The following is a 25,450-nucleotide window of genomic DNA, read 5'->3' as shown; positions in this document are numbered from 1 at the left end:
CTGAGAGTGCGAAGGGTTGTTTGTTTCTATGTGCCCTGCGATTGGCTGGCAACCAGTTCAGGGTGAACCCCGCCTCCTGCCCGATGACAGCTCAGAAAATGGACGGATGGATGGATAGCTCAGGTTAGCCCGTCCGCGCAGTTGAGTCCCTGGGTGTCAGTTGTAGCTGTTTGCAGCTAGTGTGTGGTGCGAGTGGTGGTTGGTTATAGTAAATTACCTAACGATGTTTACTGCAGACATTTAGTTGTGTAAGACAATTTTTACACATTGTACTTTATCTTCTTTTAGTGCAAAATGATCCCAAACTCTGGATTTTTTTGTTTTGTTTTGGGTCTTTTATGCACTTTTTCCTCCTGGCTTGCACTTCTTGCTGCGTGAGTCTGCAGTAACGTTTGTGTGGAAAAATTATCACCACAAAGATCCCACTATATAGCATAAAATCCGATCGCAAAAAGTGAACCGCAATATAGTGAAAAATGTGCAATATAAAATTAGATCTATACCATTTAAAATTCCACCAAACAGTCAGAATGCAAAAAAGTGCACCACGATATGCCGAGGAACGTCTGTACTGGAAAGTAAGACAATTCATAACATATTGATTCCAGAAATGCCAATAAAGGCCACTAGGCGACAGCATTGCTCTGCTTCCTATGCGCTTAAAAAGGGAGCGGTTCTACGATATTGTAGTTGGATTTTACGGTGGTTGTCCCAATAAAGAGTTGGATTTTTACTTTAAAACATTGCCCGCAGTTATAAAATATTCTCCAATGGGAGAGTAATTTTACTTTATTTTAGTCTAACTTTACAGTGGTTTGTTTTTTTAAATATTTATTTGTGGTTTAACATCAAGCGGTAAGATGTTACATAAAACATTGCCTGCAAAGTTGTTAAATTATGGCTTCAAAGGGAGAGTAGTTTTACTTTATTTTAATGGCACACGTGGTTAAAATCTTAAATCACTTGCTGTTATTAAATTGTCTTGAAAAACAGCAGTTGTACTTTAATTTTAGTTGTATCTTACAGTAATGTTACTTAAAACGAGCTGGAGTTAAATTGTTTTCAAAAGGAGAAGTTTTACTTTATTTCAGTCTTACTTTACACTGGTTAATGTCTCTTTAAAGTGTAAACATGTTCTGAGATTATGCCTTAAAAAGGAGAGCAGTTGTACTTTATTTTCGTGGGTACCGTCTTGAAGAGTTAATGTTACCCAAAACATCACCTGCAGTCAAAGGGAGAGCAGTTTTACTTTATTTTATTTTTGAAAGTAAAATGTTATTTAATGTAAAAATGTTTATTAAAATATTTCCTATACAGTCCGCAAAAGTTGATTTTTTGTGACACACGTTTAAGCCTAGAATGACCTAATTTAATTTATTATACCCATTATACTTATTATTTCCTATGGGGAAAAAAAACGTTTTAAGAGCTTTCACTGTGTTGTTTGTTCCCTTTGTCTGCCTCCCTGTCTAGGACCCCCCGGCCCCCCACAAAACAAAAAAACTTCAATGGCATAAATAAGAGTCCATTCAGTGGTGAAATTTGTATCAAAATGTGTATCAAATGAGATTGAAATTCATTTAGAGCTACAAAACTGGTCAAAGGAATCAACAGTTTGCTTTTAAATTAATTTCCTTTCAACAATAAAATGCAAATTTAGCAGCGTTAGCTCCCTAAGAATACAAAACAAACATTCGCAAAAGTTGGCTGCAAAAAAACAACTTTACTGCAGTTTTCATTTCATTTACTCTCTCTGTTTTTCTCTCTCTCTTTTTTTTTTTTAAACACCATGTTCATCTTTACATTGAATCAAATGAACTAGACCAAAAGGGAGAACAACAACGCCACCGTTGTGCTAAAAAAACAAAACAAAAAAAAAAGCACAGGGCGGATGGTCGTCGTTGTCCCCGTTTCAAAATGGGGCGGGCAAATGATTAAACAGGAGGGGGGACGGACGACATCTGGACAGTACTTTTTGTAACACATCTGGGATCCTTGGTTGTGTGTGTTCTGTTCCTGTGGATGTCCAGTCCTTTCCGCAAACGGCCAGTCAAGCGTCCTAACAACTGTGTGGGGTGGGGTTCTGGGGGGGCTAGTCCTGCTAGCCTGACTGGCCTGTGGCACAGTTCATTCGCCGGCGTCCGCCGTTTTGTCAACCTGTGAGCCGCTTCCCTTTGGGCACGCCGGCGGCTTCCGTTGGCTACAGCAACAGAGCCAGTACAGGGAAGGGCCTTGGCACTTTGATGATGAGGAAGAGAAGTTAAGGGTCAGTGAGGGTCTGGAGAAGAGGGAGATGGTCCATCCAATTCTTTGTGCGGAAAGGGCGACTGCGCCAGACTTTGTTCCGGGGTGCTAAGAGCTGAGACGAGGACGCTTCCTGGGGGATTGCTCTTCTTCCTCCTCTTCATCTACCTCCTCTTCGTCCTCATCGTCGGGGTAGTCCACCAAACCGACCAGAGCGGTCTGAGACACACAAGACATCGGATCACACCTGCCGTGAGGTCAATTCTGTCCCGTAGCGATGGATTCGAGCACTTTTACCCGAGACAAAATGGCTGCTACAATGTCTCAAAAAAGGGCGATTAATCCAAATTTGTGAGGATGGGAGTTTTCCTTTCAAAGATGTTTTTAGCAGCTTCCATAGTTTGAACTGCCTCTCTGTTGACATGCACTGCTTACACTAACAACATGGCTGTGAACAGACACAGCATACACAAACAATGTGGCTGCAAAGAGTGCAGCTAGTTGAGTTAGTAACAAATCAGTGGGGATTCACTCGCGAATCCCCATGAAAAAAAAAAAAACGGATATTGAACCAGTTTACATTCGAATCAAAACAAGTCAAAGGGTATAAAATACTTCTGACTTTATTTTGACAAGCGCTGCAATGCTGCCACTGCTGTTGTTCGCAGCTGCCGCTATTGGGACTTAGTGTGCATCGCTTTTGCGCATGTACGCATCGCAGCTTCAAAGAGAGCTCCATAAAGTTTGTTAAAAATGTTTTTTTTAAAAACGACCTCTCCGCTGAAGGATGCTTGCATTCAGCCTAGCTCTCCAATAAGCTGCACGGATAACATGGAAGCGCCACAATAAAAGCCGAAAAGGAGCTGTCGCTGGAGAGAGCGACTGCCGCACATTGAGAAGGTTTACCCAACAAAGCGCGGCAGATGACTAGAGCGTCTTGTGCGTTGAAATATGACATTCATAGCATTCAAGTTATTCTCCGTCTCAGACCAGACAGAAGCTAAAGATTAATTATTAAAATAAAAAAATAAAGTGGATTCTAAGAATGGAGATGCTATTGTGGAAAGCACACTCTCTTTGGGTGGCTTGCGGACCAAGTGCTGTCTCCAACTCAAGTGTATCATTACCTTCACTACTGGCGAGGCGGTAAGTGCGACCGTCTTGACCGAGGACGCGGAGCTGTTGTTGGGGGTGGCGGGGGGCGAGGTGGGAGGCAGCGCCACAGCTTTGCCGTTGTTTGCGCCGTTAGCTGCGCCTGCGAGGACGAGGGCAGCGTTAACGCAATTCAGACTAAGGGGGGCTCATGGTTGGAATCCTAAAAATCCAGAAGAGGCGTTTTACCTTTTTTGGCCTCCATGTACTTGCCGTAGCCGTCCGAGTAGTCGTCTTCCATCCGGCTCTTCTCCACAGCCTCCGCCTCCTCCTCGTCTTCGTCCTCGTTGAACCACAGCTCTTCATCCTCGTCCAATGAGCGAGCCTCTCGCCGGTACCTGCTAAATGCATCTAGGTTAGGGCTGAAGCTATCGAATATTTTAAGAATCCATTATCCCATCAATTAAGTGAGGAATCGGTTAAAAGTTGGTTTTGCAATATTAAACAGTAACATGCATGTAAGGTACACTTGTCCACTCACAGTCGTTATCCTCACGTTCTACTGTAGTAACTGTGACTTTGAGAGTGAGGGACTTGGCCTGGTGAATGATGTGTGCGTTAATGAGAGTGAAGGGGCGACTTGTTAACTGGCTATCACGTTAGCAAATCTTCGCACAAGCGCCACTATACATAATTTCCTAGAGTAAAAACTGTTTAGGAATGTCGTATTTAAATTTAAAAGGGTTGTTTTTGTGTGCCACGTTCTTATTCCCTTTATCTACCCGCCTAGTGTGTGGGTCATGAAGATACAACCTTGGCTGCACAAACGAGATTATATTCAGTGGTGCTGCTTGTATGCAAAATTCCATACAACATTGAAACTCATTTGGAGAAACAAAGTGGTCAAAGGAATCAATCCTTACTTCTTAAAAGTCACAAATCACCAAAGTTTAGAAAATGTCAAATTACGATCACCTGTAAAGATTATAGTGCATTTTAAGGTAATTCAGAAATTTCACCCAAAAGCCAAACATTGCTAACTTTTCCGCAGTAGTGTACTTAACTACCAGTTAAAACGCCTCATAAAAGTACAAAACTGAAGAGATTCCCACAAGTTTGTTGCAAAAACGACCTGTTCGCTCACCTGGTGAGTTTCTGACTCTGTCTGTCTTTCTCCTGCTCGTATTGGCCCTTCAGGCCCTTGAAGGTCTGCACGTACTCGATGGGCTCAAGAGCTTTGTAGAAGTTATCCACAATGTGAGCAATAAGGGACTTGATGTCCTCCTGCAAACATGGGGCATGACGCAAAGTCTCCAACAAGTCACATGAACCTTCTTTTTTTGTGTGTGTGTGTCACCCACGACGCACCACTTTGATGAACTCGAAGAGCTCGATGATGGCCGAATTGAGGAGATTGTATCGCGTGCCGTTGTCCAGCAGCGCGTTGATGACCGGCTCAAACAGGTTCCCTTTGATGATGTAGCGGTTGTAGGACTCGTCCTTCAGGCCGATGATCCGCCGCATGAAACGCAATGCACCTTGGGACAGACACAAAACAACTAAGTATGAATCTAGTTGTGTGTGTGTGTGTGTGTGTGTGTGTCTGTGTGTGTGTGGGAGCACGCACTTACAGAGAGCGAGGAAGGTATGCTTGGAGTTCATGAGCACCAGCACCCTCCTCAGCAGGTCTTTGTTCATGATGTAGGTCTTGATGTGATACGTGTGGTGCTCCACGCAAAAGGTGAGCAGCTCCAGGATCAGAGCCAGCAGTTGTGCTGTCTGAAAGTTATCTATACATAAAAAAAATAATAAATAATAATAATAAAACACAACAACAAAAATCATTCAAGGTAATTAAAACTGCCTCAAATATAAGCCTCTCCTTCACACATAGGAAAAAAAACTGTTTTACAACTGTAATCACCTCAGTTCATAGATGCTACTGTCTACAAGTTGACAAACAGTTCGTTGTTGAGCCTGTTAAAATACCGTTGCTTACCAAAACAGCAGCACCTACAGAGGCACGTAATCACTCAGATTAATTCAAGTGTCTCGTGTTACGCAAGTTCCCTGTGCAATATTAAAGACGATCCGACAACATGTGGACACTGACAATCTTCTATAGGGATAGTAGTTTTTAGGGATGGGCGAGGAGGCCTACCGATAGGCGGTATCGGGCCGATTTCAACATCATTTGAGTAAGTCTGACACAAACATTTCTCATAGTAACAGTTCTCACCTGGACACACAGGGTTGCTCTTGGTGGATCCCTCTTGCAAATCTTTTTAATAAGAGAATAGCACGTCAGAACCTCCATTTGTCACACGATACAATTACTATAAGACGTCCGCAGCCCACTCACCTTTTAAATTTTTGTCAAGCACCGTGTTGGCAAGCAGAGGAGCGGTTAAAACGTGCATGCAGTACTTGTAGAAGAAACTCAGGAATTCGGTCTTCTCCGTTTTCTGTAGGAAAAGATGAGAAATCAGGTGTCGTTGTCTCACACGAAAGCGGGCTTACACGCATACATACGATCGGGATGAATGTGACCGTTTTCCCTCCCTTTCCAGTATAGTCAGCATTCATGGACGCTTCTGAAAATTACCCTGCGCAATTATCCTGTTCCGTGTCCATCTTTCCTCCCCAATCAGCCCATTTTCCCCCTCAACTCCTGTGGAGCTTCTCAAATTTTCAAAATAATTCTAAGATGTCCAAAATCAGTACATGTGTAACCCCGCTTTACGGCTTCTCTGTGTGAGCGGTCGTTACGCCTACATTGGTGGAAGCCAGCATGTTCTCGGGGTCGATTAGCGTCCGCAGAAGCCCCATCAGCTGGACGGCGCCGCCCAACTCGGGGTCCGAGTCGCAGATCATCTGCTTGATCACCACGTTGATGAGCAGCACATCCTGGAAACGCAGACACGAACGCACAAAGTCAGAAGATTGACATATACGTAAATGCATCGCAGTAAAATAGAATGTCAAACAAAAGTTTATTTCAGTAGTTCAAGCCAAAAAGTGAAAATCATATTAGACAGATTCATTAAACACATAAGTAAATATTTTTGTTCCCCAGAAGGTCAATTCCTACGTAATTTCTATATCATAAATAATTTTGATGGTTTCTTATGGAATATTGTACTTTCTCTCTTTCTTCTGCTTGTTGTCCGATGCTTACATCGTCGGGCTGCTGTAGTTCCTGCATGACAAACTCTCGGACCATAGAGGGGCTGAATTCCACCAGATAGGAGAAGATGTCTGTGGCTGCCGCCCTCACCTGCAGGTCATCCATTCCCTGAGGGGGGGAAAACCAACAGTTACCAGCATTTCCACACTATTCTCCCGTTAGCGCCGGACCTTACTTACCATGACTATTTCCAGCGCGGGCAAAATGCTGAGATTGGCTAGCATCTTGAAGAAAGCGTCTCTGTTTTGAGGCTGTAGCGTCTGTGAGAAAGCGCAGAACTCCTTGACGAAGTTCACCTGAGGATAAAGAGAAGAGAATAAACACAGTTGTTTTTGTTGTTTATCGCACCCGCACAGCTCAAGAGATAAAACACGATCCAAAGACCTCGTTTAACTGGACCTTGGAGAGATTAGTGTTACACTTTGTTTCTATTTCAGACAAGTTCTGAACACATGATCCCGTAAGAGCCATAAATGTTACTATATTGTGTTTTGTGTTGTGCTTTGAAGTAGATGATATTTACTTGGGTGCTGCCTTAACTAACGAGTTAAAAAAATAACATCATGGAATGCAAAAATAGTTTGTGCATCCTTCATGCTTCACTCAATGGACATTGTGCTTTTCCTTCTGGTGTGTGTGCATTGGCCACCAGGGGCCAGTATATTACATATATTAATACACAAAGACGGTCACCACTAAGCTCAGTAAGCTGCTGTAAAAAGTCATTTTTCGCAGAACATAAATATATGGAGATATTGCTAAATTGTCCGTCTACCTGTCTTACTGCATCGTTATTGTTCAAATATGTGTTGCTCAAAGGTTTACAACTATACAACTATATATATTTACAACTAACTCTGAAGCTAGTCTCATTAGTTTGTCTACGATGTTTCTCATTATGTGTTAGCATTAAGCTAGCTCTCTTTCGTAAGAAAGTTGTTTTGGGGGTTAAATATACAACATGTAGTGTAATTGTCTTCGTTTTATGTTTAGTTTCACTTCAATTGGGACCAGCATTAAATCCACTTGGTATATTTTATTAAGAATGGTTTATTGTCGGCTAACGTGCTTTTTGTTGTCAAGTTCACTGCCTCCATCTAGTGCTTGTAAATCAAGTTTCTGCTGCCAACTCAAGGAAACCAAAAAGGGGTCGTATCTCGAAAAACTGGTACGTCAGATCACTCTTAGGTTGATGCACCACTGTACTTGACAATAACAGGCAATAGGTAGAAATGACAAGGAAATAGTGCTGAAGTAGACATTAAAATATGACCAAACTGAGCCATAGTTTCCCTACGATAAGGAATTTAGCGAGGCCCAAGTGTTACTCAGCCAGCCGCAGAAGGAAAAGCCCTTCATTGATTTCTTTCTTGTTTGGTGGTGATCTTGTTTCCAAATAAGAATCCTGATACACTAAACTTGTCTTCTGAGTATTTATTACAACTCAAGAATATCAAGAATACAAATTTACAAGGCTATGGTCGAGCGGAAGACAGCGCGCTGGACTCTCTTCCTTCTCTCGTGGGATCCAGAAGCCGAGTGGCTCCCCTTTTCAGATAAGTGTCGGTTACCTCAGCGGCTCCTCATAGAACCAGTTCGTGCCTGATTTCAGGCTGAATGCTATCAGTATGTCTGTGGTGCATGTGTGTGCGTGTGTAACATCATAACATCGTGTAGTCAGTTTTAACAAACAAAAGCTAGTGTGTGTGTGTCCTTGTGTCCTGTAAGCAGCAGCATCGAAATATATCCAACACTACAAACGGAATGCATCAAAAAGACTTTTGGACTCACAAGTTCTCGTCTTTTACTGTCCTCTGTGCCTTCGTCCGTGAGCCGCGCAAAAACCTCAGTGAGGAACTTCTCGTCCTCCTGTGGCAAACAGAAAACACTGTTAATGAGTTGAATATTCTAATAAATACAAGGCATTGCATCCTTGTTTGGTGACAGAAAAAGTAAAGAATTATATCACATACATACAAGTTCCACCTATAACAAAACACACAACACTAATAGTAAATATTTGTATCGTAAATATTTGTATTAAGAACAATTTACTGGCAGTAAATATGACAGCAACTGAAAAGGTATTCTTACAATCATTATGCAAACTAGTTAATAACCACAAAACCTTGTATGTCGGTAGCATCCCCCCCAATATAGGCACTGTTCAAAAGCTTCGGTGCAAAGAACCACCCAGTTTTTTTTCAGAGTATATCAAATTAAACTGAAAACCAACAATTTTCCATAATTAACTAACCAAATGAATGGTAAATAAATCATTTTTATATAAAATTGCCTCACATATTGTTCTGTACTTCACTGGAGCTTCAAAGGCGAGACAGCATACTTACAAATAGCCAATAAGGTGGGTCCTCAATTCATGAACCGTCCCGACAAGTGTGCCAATACCTTTATTACTATATCATTTTCAGCAGAGGAAAAAAACAAAAAAAAAAACAACTTCTATTCAAAGATTTAAGTATTTTCAATGTAGAAATCATTGGACAGCGACAATTTCATAGTCATTTCTTCGGGTTGCGTTATTTGCATTTTAGTTCAATTCAGTCTGAAAATCTTCAATAATACAATACGGACTTCTCGCTTTATTTGACATGAGATGTTTTGTGGTTATGAACACAGGTCAATTACCTAATTTGCTGGGTGGTGTAAGAATACCTTGGATTCTTTTATATATATATATATATATATATATATATATATAAATGACTGACAAGTGTTTTTCATACAAATATTCACTGTAATTAATTATAACTTTACTACTGCGTTAGGTTTCCGACTAGCATACAAATTACTATGAGTTACTACAGCTGACCTAACCTAACCATCATAAATCGTATGACCCACGCCGTTCTTTAATCCAGCCCACATAATAGGAGTCCTGTAATATTTGCTGCATTAATTCAGATGTTTCGTCCAAAAAATTTATCAAATCAAATTTATGTTTTCATCCATCCATCCATTTTCTGAGCCGCTTCTCCTCACTAGGGTCGCGGGCGTGCTGGAGCCTATCCCAGCTGTCATCGGGCAAGAGGCGGGGTACACCCTGAACTGGTTGCCAGCCAATCGCAGGGAACATAGAAACAAACAACCATTCGCACTCACAGTCAATTTAGAGTATCCAATTAATGCATGTTTTTGGGATGTGGGAGGAAACCGGAGTGCCCGGAGAAAACCCACGCAGGCACGGGGAGAACATGCAAACGCCACACAGCCGGGGCCGGGGATTGAACCCGGGTCCTCAGAACTGTGAGGCTGACCCTCTAACCAGTCGGCCACCGTGCCGCCTATGTTTTCATTCTTTTGAAAATATTGAAATGAATAGGTCATGCATACAGTACGTACATAAGAAGACGGTCACAACTGGTTAGTAGGCTGCAGTAATAATAGTAGTTTTTCCCACATTGTTATATTGTCTGTCTAGATGTTGTGCCACTGCGATTTATTTATTTATTTTATTTTATTAAATAATTAGTTCATACCTGCAACATACTGACAATCTCCACCTTGTTGAAGTAGATGAAGGAGTTGAGCGTGGAGAGGAAGTTGTCCTCGAAGACTGACGGCGTGGGCAGGATGATGTCCTGGATGTACTGCACGCGGTACGTCTGGTGGATCTTCTGCCGCAGCTCAGAGTCCGTGATGGGGATCACCTCCTTGAACTTGGCCGTCTTGGTCAAGAACTCACGGTGGCGCTTGGGCTGCACCAGCGCCGGGTCGTACTCCAGACAGCCCACCACGTCCATGATGCAGTCGTCGGAGAACATCACCTCGAAGAGGGCGGCCTTGTTGAGGAAGAGCACGCCGCGGACGATCTCGTACAGGTGGTGCAGGCCTTCCCGGTTGTCCAAGTCCTCGCACACTCGGAAGAGGCCCAGCAGTTTCTTGAGGTAGCTCTCGCTCATGAGGGCCAAGGCCAGTTTTTCCCGGCGGATGGGCGAGGACAGCACCGACGTCACCAGGTCTGCGATCTCCTCCAGGTGGCTGAGCTCGCAGGGCGGGAGCTCCACCAGGTGGCTCGTCTCGGGGATCTCCTCGAAACGCTCCTCTTCGGACTCGTCGATGGGATCCTGGGTGATGTCCAGGGCGGGGTCCTTCCCTTGCACCTAGACGAGGATTGAGAGGTTAGAGCACGGGCATCAAACTTGTTTTCATCACGGGTCACATTGTAGTTATGGTTCCCCTCAACTATGCCATGGAGGAACCACATACAGTGGCACCTCCACTTGCAAGAGACCCGACTTATAATAAGTTTTTAAAATATGGGCTGTGCTCATGGAACAAATTCAACTCAAAAGTCAAGGTATCACTGTAAATGTACAGGTATATATGTAAATGTACATCTCAAATTTGAGTATTGTGAAAGACCACTTATTTCAGTAGTTAAACAAAAAAGTGAAATTCAGCACAAACAGTGAAATATGTCAGTTAGTTTAATCATTTTTATGATTATAACTTGGAGCTAAGAAAAACCCCAAATTCACCACCTCAAGCTATTAGAGTATTACAACAAAAATAATAATAATATAGTAATTTGGTAGGATTTGCCCTTCTGAAAGATATTTTCCTGTGTATTTCATGAATGTGAATTTGAACAACATGCAAAGCAAACTGCTTATATTTTGTGTAAACAGGAAAACATTTAATGGGATTTAACAACGTAAAAACCTTCCTCTTTAGGAAAGCGCAACATCAGTAGTTGTCTTCTTTTTAGGAAATGAAGTCTGGGGACAAGTGCAAATGTTGGAACAGTGTGACTTATTATGCTATTAAAAACACTAATAATAGCAATTGCTATTGCTTTGCCTCTATCTGAAGTGAACTAAAGAGGCTGTTTAAATGCCACTGGAAGTATTGACGTTGCGCCAAAAGCATGTCACTGGCCACGACGTGAGCTGGGAAGTGTTTGTTTACACACTCTGCAGTTACACTCCTCACCCATTACCTCAAAAGTTTTGTTTTGGAATCCTAATAGTCGCCCCGACACATGACACAATGTCCATTCTTTTTTCTCCCCTCCCTTGATGACCAGACAAAATGAAACAAACAATATTCCAGGCCAATTCCAGTTTACCTGGCAAATCTTCTCCCAGATCTCATCGCAGCCCGCTTTCTCCTGGAAGCTCAAAGCCAGGTCATAATTATCCGCCTCAGACCAGACGATCAGCGTGTCCTGCAAAAACACGGGGGAAGAAACGTTCAGTGACAGGTAAGTTTGTATTTAAAAAAAATAAAAAGCTAGTTTAACACAGTAGTGGCGCACAAGCAAAGCTCATGCAGGGATCAAAATAATGAACTGCTTATGGCTCAATAATGTGTAGTAAGAGAGATGATCTAAACCAAACAAAGCTGATAATAAATGTGGACAAGGGAAAAAAGTAAAGTGAACGTTCGCCAATTACTGAATCACCTTTCATGAACTCACCTACTCACGAGTTACCCAGTCACATTCAAACTCATGTTAAACAGGACGCAGAACTATGCTTTACACAATCAGCATTTTTGGGGCCGATCACAAAGTTTAAAAAAACAATAACCAATCACAAGATGGAGCAATGTGTCCATTTGCATGACTTGTTCATTTATTGTATATACTTGTGTACTTTATGACTTGTTCATTTATTGTATGTACTTGTGTACCGTATAATGACTACTGTATACACACCTGCCACAATTTCAAGTGCTTTTGAGTAACCCCAAATAAAGTTCAGATGTTCTTATAGTTTTTTTCCCCTGACATTTTTGGAGTCACATCTTACAGTTACACTGCCATGGAGAGCTGAGAGCTTCCACAGCAGACAGAGTTCATTGTTCAAAGATATCAGGAGAAAGTTACAAAATAATGTATAATTAAATTCAATATACCATGGAACACAGCAAAGACAGTCATCATCAAAGGGAGAAAACATGGCACAACAGTGACATTATCAAGAACTGGATGTCCCCAAACAGTTCAAAATAGCAGTCAGTGATAGCACAAAACCTTTAGGCGTCTGATAAAAAGCAAAAACACATCGGAAAATGCTGAATAGAACACCTAAACTTTAATGGGAGTATATCAGAGGCACTTTAATTTTATTGGTTAATTCTAAACACAGCCATGTTCCCAAGTAAGAGGGTGTGCACACTTGTGAAACCAAATTATCTCAGTTCTTTATTTGTACTCTCGAAAATATTTCACTTTTTTCCCTCAATTGTGTTGCACAAGTCACATCAATGGTAGATACAATTTAAAAATGAAACAAATATTACAAAAATCTGGCATTTGGACAGGGGGTCTAAATGTTCTATATCCACTTGAGAGTCGTTTGGGTTACGCATTCAAAAAAAGGAGTATCTGTCTGTATCACCGAGTCACAAAAAAACAACTGCTAATTGGAAAATAGCGCTTAGTATGTCTATATTCCCGATGCATTTTTTCCAAATCAAATCAGCTATAAGCCATATATTTTTAGGGGTAACGTTGCAAGAGGAGTTAGAAATAAAGTGTTTTGGGTTCGTAGATTCGGGTATATTTAGGCTTTCAACTATTCCTAAAGGCAATTACAAAAAAAAACTTTTAGGGAGAGGGGAGACATCTTTTACAATTCTTGACAGGTCTTGGTGAGGGTTTAGTGTAATGAGCAATTAAATGCTTGTGGCTCAATATAAGGATGAAATACAGATTTCAGCATAGCCAAAAGCAATTAATAATACACCAATGTAGACATAAAACACCCCTGTGTGTGTTTAATTGCTTTGGTGGCTGAGCCAGGCTAAAACTACACTTACTTGTTGTTTCTGATATGCAGTGTTGGGGCTAATCTTCGACTCCAACAGTAGTGACCCTAAAACAAGACGCACAACATAATGTTATACTGTAACTGGCGAAATACCAACACATCTTCACGCACATTCCAGGTCGTATTTGCCTTTTGGGGGGGATAAGTATTTTAACAGGCAAGCGTCAGAAGGGTAATGAAAAATATTAGTTAAATTACTTTTCTAAAAAGAAGCAAGCAGTGCAAAAACACAAGTGAAATTTTGCAGTCATATTTTGTGCAAGTGACATAATTTTACTCCATTCGTTAACGTACATGTCATGTTACTATTCAGTTTCTTAAAGAGGTGCTTTTAGAAGGAATTTGAACATGTAAGCATAGTGTAGTTACATGTTTTTTTTAATCAAGACATTTTCTTTCTTGTACTTGTTAACTTTTCTATAAGTGTCTCGCGACAATATGAAAACGTGGGTCCCAGAGTGACAACAGAAAAAACACAACGGCGACTTTCGGACCCCCCACGCCACTGGGGTCACGTCGAATGCTAACTCGATTAGCCTGTTAGCACACATTGTTCCGAATGTAATCACCGAGGGGCACTACAAACGCTCTTTTGTTGACTTAACAACATTGCCACCGAATGCTTAACATGACGCTATTACATTAGCTAAACAAGGTTAACTCGAAGCTAATACACACTGTACGAGAACGACGGCTAACGTTAGCGTGGCTATGCTACCACCAGGAGACGGAGGGGGGGCACTCACCGTCGGATTCAGCCCGAACTAGTAAAGATATTCCCTTGAGTCGTTCCACAAACGTGGACGAAACGTGCCCAGTGCCCCGGTCGTCCCACTGGCGGTCTTCGTTGAGCGTATAAACTTTCACCCGCCGCCGAGTGTCCGACATTGTGAACGGGGGAAATGTGGAGGAGCTAGCAGGCTAGGCTAGCTGGACGCTAACAAGCCAAGCGAAGAAGCGCCTCGGTGTTTTCCTTCCTAGCCTGACAACTTCGCTGGCGCCCGCATGTTACAACGGGACAGAGGAGCCAACCCGAGGGACGAAAAGTATCGGCGGCGACTGCTCCTACTTCCTAGGCATGCTCCCGTCCACGGCACCCAACTCGAAAGGGAAAGCTCCCCCCTCGGTTGAAGGAGAGGAGGAGGGGAAACACAACACAAACTCAATCGGCCTCCTCGCTAACGTCCACGGGGCGCCATCTTGTAATCCGATCTTGTTTTTTTTTTTTTTTTTTTTTCCCCCCGCTGGACGTCAATCACACAACGAGAAGCTGCCGGAAGAAATAAACCCACCATCACGCGATACTTTGTTTTTGCACTGACACAATAAAATGAATAGAAACAAACAAAAATTTTCAAACCAACAAATTGGTGCCGATCTTTAACGTATGTCCCTATATATCTCTCATTTCCTCGCTTATTCAATATTTTTTGGGGTTTAAAAAAAAAAAAAAATGGGGGGGTTTGGTTTAAAAAAAAAAAAAAAACTTCCCTGTGCTTGACTTGCAACCTGTCCAGGGTGGGTATAAGCACACTTTATTTAGCTCCTTGAGAGATTTACCCTGATAATTTGGACATGCTCACAATACAGTCATCCTAAAACTTTATTCACACAGGATTTCCATACGTTGCAATTGAAAACACAATATACTAGTCATATTTAAAAAAAAAAAAAGTAGTGCTATTTTACACCGTTGATTTTTGTCCATCATGTTCCTTCTTTGCCACAGTAAAGAGAGCACAATGTATAACTTCCTCCAGTTGTGCGTTCAAGCGTCACATCCAGCGGTTCCGTTTCCTTCTCGTGTGGGCCGCTTGCTCACGGTCCGGCATTGCTTGCATTGTTTGCGGCTGTCTCCATGGAGATGCTCTGCTTCTCGCTCATCGTCTTGACCATGGCGGCGGCGGGAGACTGGAGCACTTTGCGCGAGAGGCGCATCCTGCCATCCGTGGGGTCCCGTCCGAAATACTTCACCTGGTGAGAGAAGATGTCCGATTATATGCATTTTTTTTTTTTTTTGGGGTGGGGGGGGATTAATTTTATTGTGACAGCATGTAGTTGTAAATCTAGGCAGGTGACAACAAACCTGAATCTGATGACCCACTTCTAACCCCAAAGCACTTGGATGTTTGATCTAATTGGAGGGGGGGGGGAGACAAAATAAATATTTTAATAGTGGTTTGACTCACACACACAAACAATCACTCTCACACACTTTCTCACTCTCACATGCATACGCACTCGTTTGTGGTCCAACTGGGAGTTGTGCAGCAGGACGGCGCTCATGTTGGGATAGAGCTTCACCATAACGCCAATGTCCCTGCGGCACATTTGAAAAAAAAAAAAATAAATAAGTTTAAATGTAAATAATACATGTTCCATTGAAAAGAGAAAACAAAAAAGTGCCTGCATCTACTGAAGCAGCTGACCTTATTTCAGTGATGGTGGCGGTGTAGATGGCGCCAAACTCCAGTTGCTGCTCTTGCTGCAAAAGAAAGCAGAATATGCACTTCTAATATCCCTTCAGATATTTTGTCGAATTGTGACGTCACAATTCGGTGAATTTACATTCATTTGTCTGTTTCATATTCTTGGCCTGGAAGTGTTGAAGACAAATATTTGCTGTAAACATTACGGGGCTTTATGGCTTGCGTCCAAATTCGGGTTAGTCTGTATGTAATGTGAATAAAAAACTAAAGTCACTCGCGTCGTCTCTGCAGATCTCGCTGATGAAGTCCTGCGCCTCGCTCAGCGCTCCCGGTGTGGGAGCAAACACGGAGAAGGTCTCCTCGTCCACCTGACTGATGGTTACGCCTTAAAATGACACCAAATGCAACTTCCTCAACTTTTCTGATCACTTCCTGTCTGAGGCAGAAGCAGAAACGTTACCCGTTTGAGCTTGTAACCGCCGAAGGTTGTATCCTCCCGGGCCCACGAAGCGAGCCCGTCTGGACACGGGCACGCGTACCTTCTCTAAAGAAACAAAAATAACTCATTAATCATTTCTCAAATAAACTAACAAATTTCAACCCAAAGCTCACCGACGACCGGCCCGTTCTCCTTCCTGCTCGTCCTGGGCTTTGCCAAACTCTTGTTCATGATGCCCAAGATCTCCCGCTTTGCCACTAAAATGTCATAATTTAAGTGTTTTTTTTTTTTTTTTTTTTTTTATTGGTGTAAAAATGTTCACAGGACTGCAGTACCTGTGGCCTGCTGGATGGCCTCCATGACCACCTTGAGAGGAAGACCAGGAATCTTCACATCCGCCTGGAAGGGAAACAGGAAAAAAAAGTGAGGTTTTCCTTGAAAGAAAAATAAATAAAATAAACACAAAATATAATATATTCGATTAATTAATTGTATCATTTTATTTTAAAACGCTAATATTTAAATACGTATTAATGTAGTTTCAATAGAATTGATATTTTGCAAAGAATAATATATTTCAATGAATTCTATATTTTATAAAACAAAAGCTAATACTTAGATAAAGAATTATCATTGTATATACTTTAAATAAAATGTAAAAAAAAAAGAATTATATATGGTCAACTATTTTATCTAAAAAATATTTAAATACTAAATAAAAATAATTTCAATAATAAATATATTTTATAAAATTAAAAGCTAACATTTAAAAGTCTTAATTTATATTTTAAATAAAATGTATATTTCCCATCCATTTTCTGTCCCGCTTATCCTTACTAGTAAAATATTAAATACATACAGTACAACATTTAAATAAGTTACAGAACATGAATGGATGAAATATAAATTATATATTTTATATCAACATTTAATAATATTAATAATTACAATAAAGTAATTAGATGAATTTTAGTTTTGAGTCTTTTGCTACTTCTGGGGGAAGAAAAAAAAAAAAAAACCTCAAACTATGGCCAGTGTACGAATAATTTGGGGCCTGTTTCCATATCATTTATTTTATTCATGCAGATAGCAATTTACCGTGAAATAAATCATAATAATGTCAAAGACTGTAAAGCACAAAAAAGCGCAACATTAAACTTCAGCCATCTTTAAGAAACTTGCTTGAGGGCCGTTGGACTTGTTACCTGTAACGCAGTGATGCCTTTGTTTGTTCCTGCAAGTTTGAAGTCCATGTCGCCAAGGTAATCCTCTATTCCCTGTACACAAACAACATTTATTGAGATCCCATCTCGTCAAGGGCGATTGCTGTCACTTCATCAGCTTGGCCTTTTGCGCTTCCTCTGCGGCAGATGACGAGCGCACGTTACCAGAATGTCAGTGAGCAGTCTGTAGTCTTGGATCTCTGAGGGCTTGTCGGGGTTGCACTTGGAGACGAGGCCCACGGCCACGCCGGCCACGGCCGACGAGATGGGAACGCCTGAGACCACGAAACTCAAACGTGAGAACACGAGGAAGAAAACAACTATTGTGTCGTAATGTACGTTATTCGAAAAAAATAAATACTGAACTTCCCCTCATGAGATTAATAAAGAAGGAAAAATGGAAAAGGAATGGAAAAACAAAAGGGGATACAAAGGAGAAAAGGGGAAAATAAAAAATGGAGAGGACGAACAAAAAAGGAGGGCAGAAAGAAGGAAAGGAATCGAAAGGAATGAGAGAAGGAAGAAAATGGATGCAGAGGGAAAGAAGAAATTAATGAAAGAGGAAGGCAGACAGAAGGAAAGAAAAGGGAAGGACAGAGGAAAAAGGAGTTGAGAAAAGAAAAAAAGGCAAAACATTTGAAAAAAGTGAATGAAAAAGAAAAGGGGAATGGAAGAAAGAAGAAATTAAAAAAGGTAGAGAAAATGGAAGGAACAAGGAAGTATGCAAGCAGAGGGGGAAGAAATCAAGAATGAAAGAAAGAAAAGGCAGTAAGGATGGAAGGGATGAAGGAAGAAATTAAAGAAAGAAAGAAGGAAACAAGGAAGAACTAAGAAAAAGGAAGGCATTAATAAAAATAAAGGCAGAAAATTTGAAAGAAAAGTTAAGGAACAAGAAAAGGAGGAATGGAAGAAAATCAATTACAGAAGGGTAAAAGAAAATGGAAGGAAAAAGAAAAGGCAGGAAGGAAGACATCAAAGATGGAAACAAGTGAGGAAAAAAGAGGAACGTGTAAAACAAAGACAAAATCAAAGGAAGGAAGAAAAGGGAACGCAATATTGATCAAAAAGAAGGAAGAAAAAGGAAAGAAACAGTAGAAGGAAAATTGAAGGAGGGAAAGAATTGCGGAGAGAAAAGATAAGTATGGAAGGAAGAAATGGAAAAAGTAACAAAGGAAGGAAAAAAGAACCGTGGATCCTTGCATCCGTAAGTCCTGATGTGGCTTACCTGCGTCCATGAGTGCCAGGCTGCCTCCGCACGCTGAGGCCATGGACGAAGACCCTGACAGGTGACAATGAAAACAGCGAGCCAGTCAGTCGGGACCCACGTTAGACCCCCGTAAAAGCCTCGCCAGACGCTCACCGTTGGACTCCAGCACCTCGGCCGTCACCCTGATGGTGAAAGGGAAGTCTTTGGGGATGACAGGGCGCAGCGCTTTCTCCGCCAGGGCCCCTACAAAAACACAATATTAGGTACGACAAATCAGATCCGGCATCAACATTTCTCACCGGCGAACCTCATGCGCGGGCGTGCGCGACAGAGAACGGATGGATAGCGTATTAGCAGACTAGAATTCATCCAAGCTCACCGTGTCCGAGCTCTCGCCTGTTGAGACCTCCCATCTTGCCGATCTCGTTGGTGGCGTAGGGCGGGAACTGCAATAGAATTCAACTGGCTCATTAACGACACCGATGGAAATTGTCAAGAAAATAATAAAAAAGTGACTTGCCTCGTAATGGAGCATAAAGTTTTTGTCCTTGATGCCACTGCGGACAGAGAATGTGGTGTCGCTTAGTTTAACATGATAAATGCTACATATGTATAAGAAGAAGAGGCAGAGAAGGTCCCCAAATAAATAAACTCCAGTAATAGTCGGCATTCCCACAGAGCAGAGAGAATACATGTCTGTGAGTACGGTTGTGCGCTCTGTTTGTATGTGTTGCTGCTGCGCGTGTGTTCAAGTAGCACTTGTTTCAAGATTTACAAGTCCCGCAACATCCATGCTAATTTCCATTGGGCCGCCGTCACTGGCGATGAAATTTTGGTGTTTAACTCATTCAATGCCATGGACGTTTCTATTCGTCAACTGGAATCATCAGACATATATATATATATATATATATATATATATATATATCCCTCAGGTACTTTGTTTTTTCAACAGGTAGGTGTAGAAAAGTGTCTTGCCCATCTTGTCTTTGAAATTCAAGTTTGTAAACCACTGTAATGACCGACAGATCCCTGGAGATGGCGGCATGGCATCGCTTTGGAGTTGAGATCAAGATTAGGGAACCTCAGATTGTCACGTCGGTTATGAGGGAGAGAAACGCAAAGGGGGTTGGAAGTCGGACAGGTTTCGGCACCTCGCACTCAAACAGCGTATGTAGTGTAAAGTGTATGTTGTGATCGTGAGAAAGGACGACACAGTTCATGGAGTAAATGAGGACCGCCATGTAAAATAAAAAAAAATTAAAAAAGCAGAGAGAACGTTCTATTCTTTATTGTAGTAGATTTGGTGCTTATATTGTCATGGAACACAACATTTTACGGGTTTTGAAAGATCCGTCTTACCTCAACGCCGTGGTGATGATGTCCGCTTTAATGCTGGATTCCAGCGAATCAAACGTGATGCTACACAGTACCTACAGAAGATTCCATTTTTAGGACAATTTGTTTTGAAGAAATGAAATAATATTATAAACAGCACACCTGCGTTTGTCCTCTCTGGAACAAAGCCGATCCGTGAAGCGGTTTGAAGAGGTCTACGTCGCAGGAGATGTCTCTCAACGCCGTTAACTCTCTGCCGTCACACCTAAACGCACGCATCATCATAAACAGGCACATCATCATACGGCATATAATAAATTGTAAATACATACCTTCTGTATTCGTTGAGCACTAAATTCCTAAAGATGTCCCTGCTCACAGTGTTGAAGGACTCGATGACTTCAAAAGGTTCGGCTTGAGGAAATTTCTCTGAACAATGAATCAGAATTAAAAATTGTAATCGTGACAGAGAAAGAACGTCACGCCAGAGAAAAAAAAAAGATTACCTTTCAGGTACTCCTCGGTTTCCCGGCGAATCTTGTTGATGGCTTCGTCTCTCGAAATCTGGGATGACATTATTGTTATGGAAATAAGGACACAGGGCAAGCTGAGAAAGAGCACCAGGGGCAGTTTGACGCTTACCTTGTCATGTGTGGCATCAGTGAAAACGGCGTAAATCTTCTCAGAGGAGAATCTGCGTGCACATTAAACAATATATGACCTGTAAGATGTCCAAAATTGTTACTCAGATGAGAAACAACAGCGCCTTTGTGGACATCCGATACAGCAGCTATAGAAAGTGAACACACCACGATTGAGGTACACATGATTTTATATAAAAAAAAAAAAAAAAAAAAAAAAAAGAAAGAAATATATACAATTTTAAATGGTAGTGAGGATAAGCGGTATGGAAAGCTGATGGATGGATGATTTTGTAGAATCGTGTGTTTTGTGCAGATATTTTTATTTTTTTCATTCATTTAAAAAATTGACTTATTACTCAATTATTTTAAAAGAATATAAAAACAACGACTGAAGTATTTATTCAGATATTTTATTTTTAGTGTAAAACCTAACATAAAACTAAGTGATTTGCACATTGTATATTTAACCAAACCACGTCACCTTCGAAAGTCTGCTACTTTAACGCTAACACACAATGCTAAACGACATAGACAGGCTAATTAAACTAGCATTGTTGCTGCTGGAGTTGTAACCCTTTAAGCAATGGATAGTTGAACACAATTGGTGCCGCAACATATGTAGACCGACCGACATAACAGTACTCACGTACGGGCCTATATTCTTTATCCTCTGCAAAAAAACAAATTACTCCAGTCACTCAGTTGTAACCCTGTCCAACATATATTATATACATGTCTGTATTATACCGCCCTCAGGTGGCCAAGGCGCGCACACCAGAAGCACCAGCACAATATCGGTGGGCAATGAAGCATGAAATCAAACTGTTCAATGTGTAATATACATTTAATTGTTATTATTTTATGTATTCATGAAGTCCAATACTGTAGAGAGCTACTTTCCTTGTCGCACCACTGTAATATAAATTATTTATCATGTTCTCTTGAGCTTTTTTAACTGAGGTGCGTTCACTTTCCACATCGTGATAGGACTAGCGGGTGGGCCGTCATTTTCCACGGACACCACGCAATTGACGTCGCAGCGTTTGGCACGACGGGTCTTACTGCCGCACGTGCGCCACCATGTCCGCGGGGGCCGAGAACATCTTGGGCGGCGTGCGCTTGGCGACTTTGAGCTCTCGCGCCAGCTGCTGGATGGCCAGGATGATCTGCTGCGCGTGCTTGACGCCCACCTTGACGGCGTGAGAGAAGTCCTGCTGCAGAACGTTCTCGGCCGACGCCTCGATCATCACTGGCCACGACACAGAGAGCGAGACACAGACACGTGACCCAGGTAAGAGAGGCTGCAACGCTTTGGGAGATTTAACAGGAATGTATGGGGATTTACAGGAATTAACATGAATTAAACGGTACATTTGCCTAATTACAGACAGGGACATTGAAAATAGTATTAAAATTCAAGAATACTTAAAGAGTAATTCAACATTTTTGTCGATTAAAGTTTTTTTTTTTTGTTCAACGAAATAACTTGCTAAACACGCTTCAACTGACCCACTTGACTGCTGGGGGCTCCGGCCACGATCATGTTGAGCGTGCTGGTTGCCATCTCGGCTCGCGTGGGGTTGACCAGCAGCTCGCCGTCCATCAATCCCATACGCACCGCTCCTGCGGGGAATTCAGACAAACTGCCATTGCTATAGTGTAAGGTCCAAAAGTCTCGGAAAACATTTAATTAGCTCATATGTTTTGTTACAAATATCCTCGTATTTATTTCGGTTCCCGGCAAAAAATGGGGAAATGTTCCTCGCGGGTCCAAAACCGTTGGAGGGGAGCGTTCACGATTAGTTAAAAATGTGCGCCGCTCACCAATGGGTCCGTTCCAAGGGATGTCCGAGAGAGCCAGAGCGGCTGAGGCTTGAACAGAAAAGACGACAAACAATTACGCACCGCAAATAATAATCACGATAGGAACATCCGATGGAATATTCCATTATCACCTGCGTTGATAGCCAGCACGTCTGGATCGTTGACGCCATCCACGGCCAGCAAGTTACACAGAATCTAGAAAAATACAATTCAATAAATGTTAATTCATCAATATTACATTCAGTCTTAAAGGAGACATTTTCATCATGCAAAAACATTTCCCAACGTGTGTGATTTGCTTTCATCAAACTTCCGCTAAGAATAACCAAATTTACCTGAGTGTCGTAAAAGTAACCGGATGGGAAAAGAGGTCGAATGGATCTGTCTGCACACAAGAAAACAAAAGCCATTCAATCGTTCACATGCAGTGTCGCCTTGACTTACGCCTTTTATTAATTGCATGACCACGCTTATTATTCATTTTATGAGGTTACCTATGAGCCTGCTGGTGAGGATCTCGTGGTCGGTGGTGCCCAGCTCTCGCCTCAAATAGTTGGTTGGGATCCTGCCGGCCGCCGCCGCTTTCTGCCTGTAGTCTACCTGCCAGACAATCAACCCAACGGCACACTTGACGCACCGCAAAAGCAGAACATTACGTGCGCGGAAATGACATAACATGAAAACGTACCACCAGAGGCACGAACTGAGACGGAGACGGTTTAGTTTTGCTCACAGCTGTCACCATCACCGAGGTGTCGCCCAGCTACAAAAAGAAAGAGTCACACATTTATGACTGAAATAGAAATGGGCAAATCGCAAGCTAAAGCTGTGTGCATCCAACAACACTGCAACTCTGCTGAGCTTTTTTTTTTTTTTTTTTTGCAATTATAATGCAAATATGGTTGGAGACATGCGGTGCGTCTACCTGGACTACAGCAGAGCCATCGGCAAACTTGGCGAGCCTCCCAGAGGAGATCTCCAGCTTTCTACAAGTCACAAACGTTCAGGTGTTTATTTACTGAACACAAAGGAGTGTGAGGGCAACACTGAAAAGAAAATAACATATTAAACTATGAGATTAAAGTTGAATTAGGTCGTATATTTTTGAGAAAAAGTTGTATATTTTTCGTGATATATATATATATATTCAAGACTTAAATCATAAATTTACAAGAATAAAGTTGTATATTTTTTAAATTTAAAAGAAATTAAAAAATCGAATTCAATTTATTTTCCCATTTCTAGTTGCGATTAGTCATAATATGAGAATCAAGTCATACTTTTCTGAGAAAATAAAAAGGACTGACTTTCATTTTTAAAAAATCTGTTTTTAATCTCGATCATAGACAATTTAAATCTCAAACATTTTTAACATTTCATCTCGAAAATATACAAATATATTCTCTTGACAATTTTAATCTTGAAAATATATGAATTTAACTTCAGAAAATTACAATTGAAATCTCGGATATTAAATTTTTTTTTTTTTTTAGAGATTACAACTAGTCTAAAAAGTACACAACAGTAGATGCAAAAAAATATACAACTAATCTCGAAAATATAGGACTTCATCTTTTGGAAGATTTTGACTTTAATGTACAAATGATATACCACTTTTAATCTAGAAAATATAAAATCAAATATACACTTTTAATCTAAACAAATATATACAATTTGTACTCTCGAAAAGATACGATTTGTAATCTCCACGATTTTTCGAAAGAAAAGAAAATGTGGAAAATATAGTCCTTAAATTTGGCGGTGTGAGTCATTCCTTTCTTTTGAAGGTATCCCCAAACATCCCTTCGCAGCCGCATTGAAACGATGATGAAGCGACTTGTTGTTTTTCGTGCTGCTCCATCTGCTGAGCACTTCTCAAGAAATCGAAACGAGTCTGAAATCAACTCACTTGTCTCCGAGGTCCACTGCCACACGTCGTACCTGGTCGTGACTTTTGTACACGCTAAGGTGACACAAACGCACACGGCAGCGCGAAAAGGAACGTCCAAGCTGTAGTAAACGCCTCATGGCTCAATTTCTATTAAAGAAGAACTAAGAGGAAAATGAGCGAGAAAGAAAACACGACTTTACGCCGGAGATGAGCGCGTAAGGGCTTCCATGACACTTAGTCACGTGTCCGGAAGTACGTCTCCGAAAGGGGGGATATGATTGGACGTCGAGCTTTGATGTGCGGCAGGAAAAGTGTCCGACTTGCAACTGCTACGAAATAAACGACAACTCAATCAAATCCGGTTTTTCATTTTATTCTTACTTTCTTTCCATTTAACGTGACCGAACAAAATTAGAATCAAATCATTCAAATTGTCAATTGTCTCTCAGAAGCTGCGTGGTGGAAATGCTAACTTTTTATAGCTGCTAAACTAGGCTCTCACTGACGGACACGCCGCCATATTCAAACTCCATTGGAATTAGCCAGTTTGCTTGAGCAGCAGGGATGCTGGCGTTGCTGTGGCAACACAGGCCCATCTTCTCCACACCCCAAATTGCTTTCACACATCTGCACACGCCAGCTCATTGCAGCCGGTTCAATGACACACGTACAGTGTCTATATTTCGAAGTGATGGAGATGCTTAACACGTACATGTAATTGATTTATTGCAGGAAATAAGTAGAGCACTAATGCTATTTACTATCTGTCGCCATTGGAAAATAGATTTGTGAATACATTTTGTAAGAAAGAATATAACAGAAATAAGTGTCGTTCGTCCTTCATTATAAATTGGTAAATGTGAAACTCAAGCGGGGTAAAAAAGCATACACTTGAGGGCAACCTATTAATGAACATCATGGGACATAAACTACTCAGTATACTAGTCTAATGTGATATAATTAAGTATAATTATTTGTGGAAGATTACAAAATGGTCAAATTTGAATAAAAACGTACAAGTCCAGGTTAAAAACCTTTTTTTCCCCCACATGCTTATGATTGAGCATTTTAGAGCGTTTCCATTTCTTAAATGAGCTTCCTTGGACTACTTTTAATTTTAGTAAGCAGTCTT

The 25,450-nt window shown here is 41.3% G+C and overlaps 2 protein-coding genes across 4 annotated transcripts; both read right to left on the bottom strand.

The window, feature by feature from the left end:
* Nucleotides 1-1,536: 1,536 nt before the first annotated feature.
* LOC133409975 (serine/threonine-protein phosphatase 4 regulatory subunit 3-A-like) lies at nt 1,537-14,529 on the bottom strand. Of its 3 annotated transcripts, none has more exons than XM_061690634.1 (16): nt 14,070-14,529; nt 13,313-13,368; nt 11,616-11,714; nt 10,024-10,647; nt 8,315-8,392; nt 6,703-6,819; nt 6,479-6,631; nt 6,112-6,243; nt 5,699-5,801; nt 5,576-5,617; nt 4,968-5,126; nt 4,705-4,874; nt 4,481-4,620; nt 3,586-3,737; nt 3,372-3,499; nt 1,537-2,463 (listed from the first exon to the last, which is right to left on the bottom strand). In XM_061690634.1, the coding sequence occupies exons 1-16, from the start codon at nt 14,209-14,211 to the stop codon at nt 2,353-2,355; spliced, it is 2,406 nt and encodes an 801-aa protein (XP_061546618.1). In that variant the 5' UTR covers nt 14,212-14,529; the 3' UTR covers nt 1,537-2,352. The 3 variants fall into 3 exon arrangements, with proteins under 3 accessions (XP_061546618.1, XP_061546619.1, XP_061546620.1); XM_061690635.1 differs by having other exon boundaries at nt 3,586-3,734; nt 6,515-6,631; XM_061690636.1 differs by having other exon boundaries at nt 2,370-2,692.
* Nucleotides 14,530-14,910: 381 nt separating this feature from the next.
* On the bottom strand, nt 14,911-24,555 carry LOC133410046 (polyribonucleotide nucleotidyltransferase 1, mitochondrial). Its single transcript, XM_061690772.1, has 28 exons — nt 24,337-24,555; nt 23,353-23,413; nt 23,116-23,190; nt 22,922-23,027; nt 22,763-22,812; nt 22,559-22,622; nt 22,428-22,475; nt 22,113-22,226; nt 21,666-21,852; nt 20,602-20,653; nt 20,466-20,523; nt 20,292-20,388; nt 20,122-20,224; nt 19,984-20,054; nt 19,142-19,178; nt 19,001-19,067; nt 18,775-18,864; nt 18,640-18,693; nt 17,580-17,689; nt 17,397-17,468; nt 16,527-16,590; nt 16,365-16,448; nt 16,213-16,296; nt 16,031-16,137; nt 15,753-15,808; nt 15,565-15,643; nt 15,410-15,457; nt 14,911-15,297 (listed from the first exon to the last, which is right to left on the bottom strand). Exons 1-28 carry the CDS (start codon nt 24,453-24,455, stop codon nt 15,142-15,144), a joined length of 2,313 nt encoding a protein of 770 aa, XP_061546756.1. The 5' UTR covers nt 24,456-24,555; the 3' UTR covers nt 14,911-15,141.
* Between the last annotated feature and the right edge of the window lie 895 nt (nt 24,556-25,450).

This window comes from Phycodurus eques, chromosome 11 (genome assembly GCF_024500275.1).
Source record: "Phycodurus eques isolate BA_2022a chromosome 11, UOR_Pequ_1.1, whole genome shotgun sequence".
Classification (NCBI taxonomy): domain Eukaryota; kingdom Metazoa; phylum Chordata; class Actinopteri; order Syngnathiformes; family Syngnathidae; genus Phycodurus; species Phycodurus eques.
This window is presented reverse-complemented; position numbering and strand designations above follow the sequence as displayed.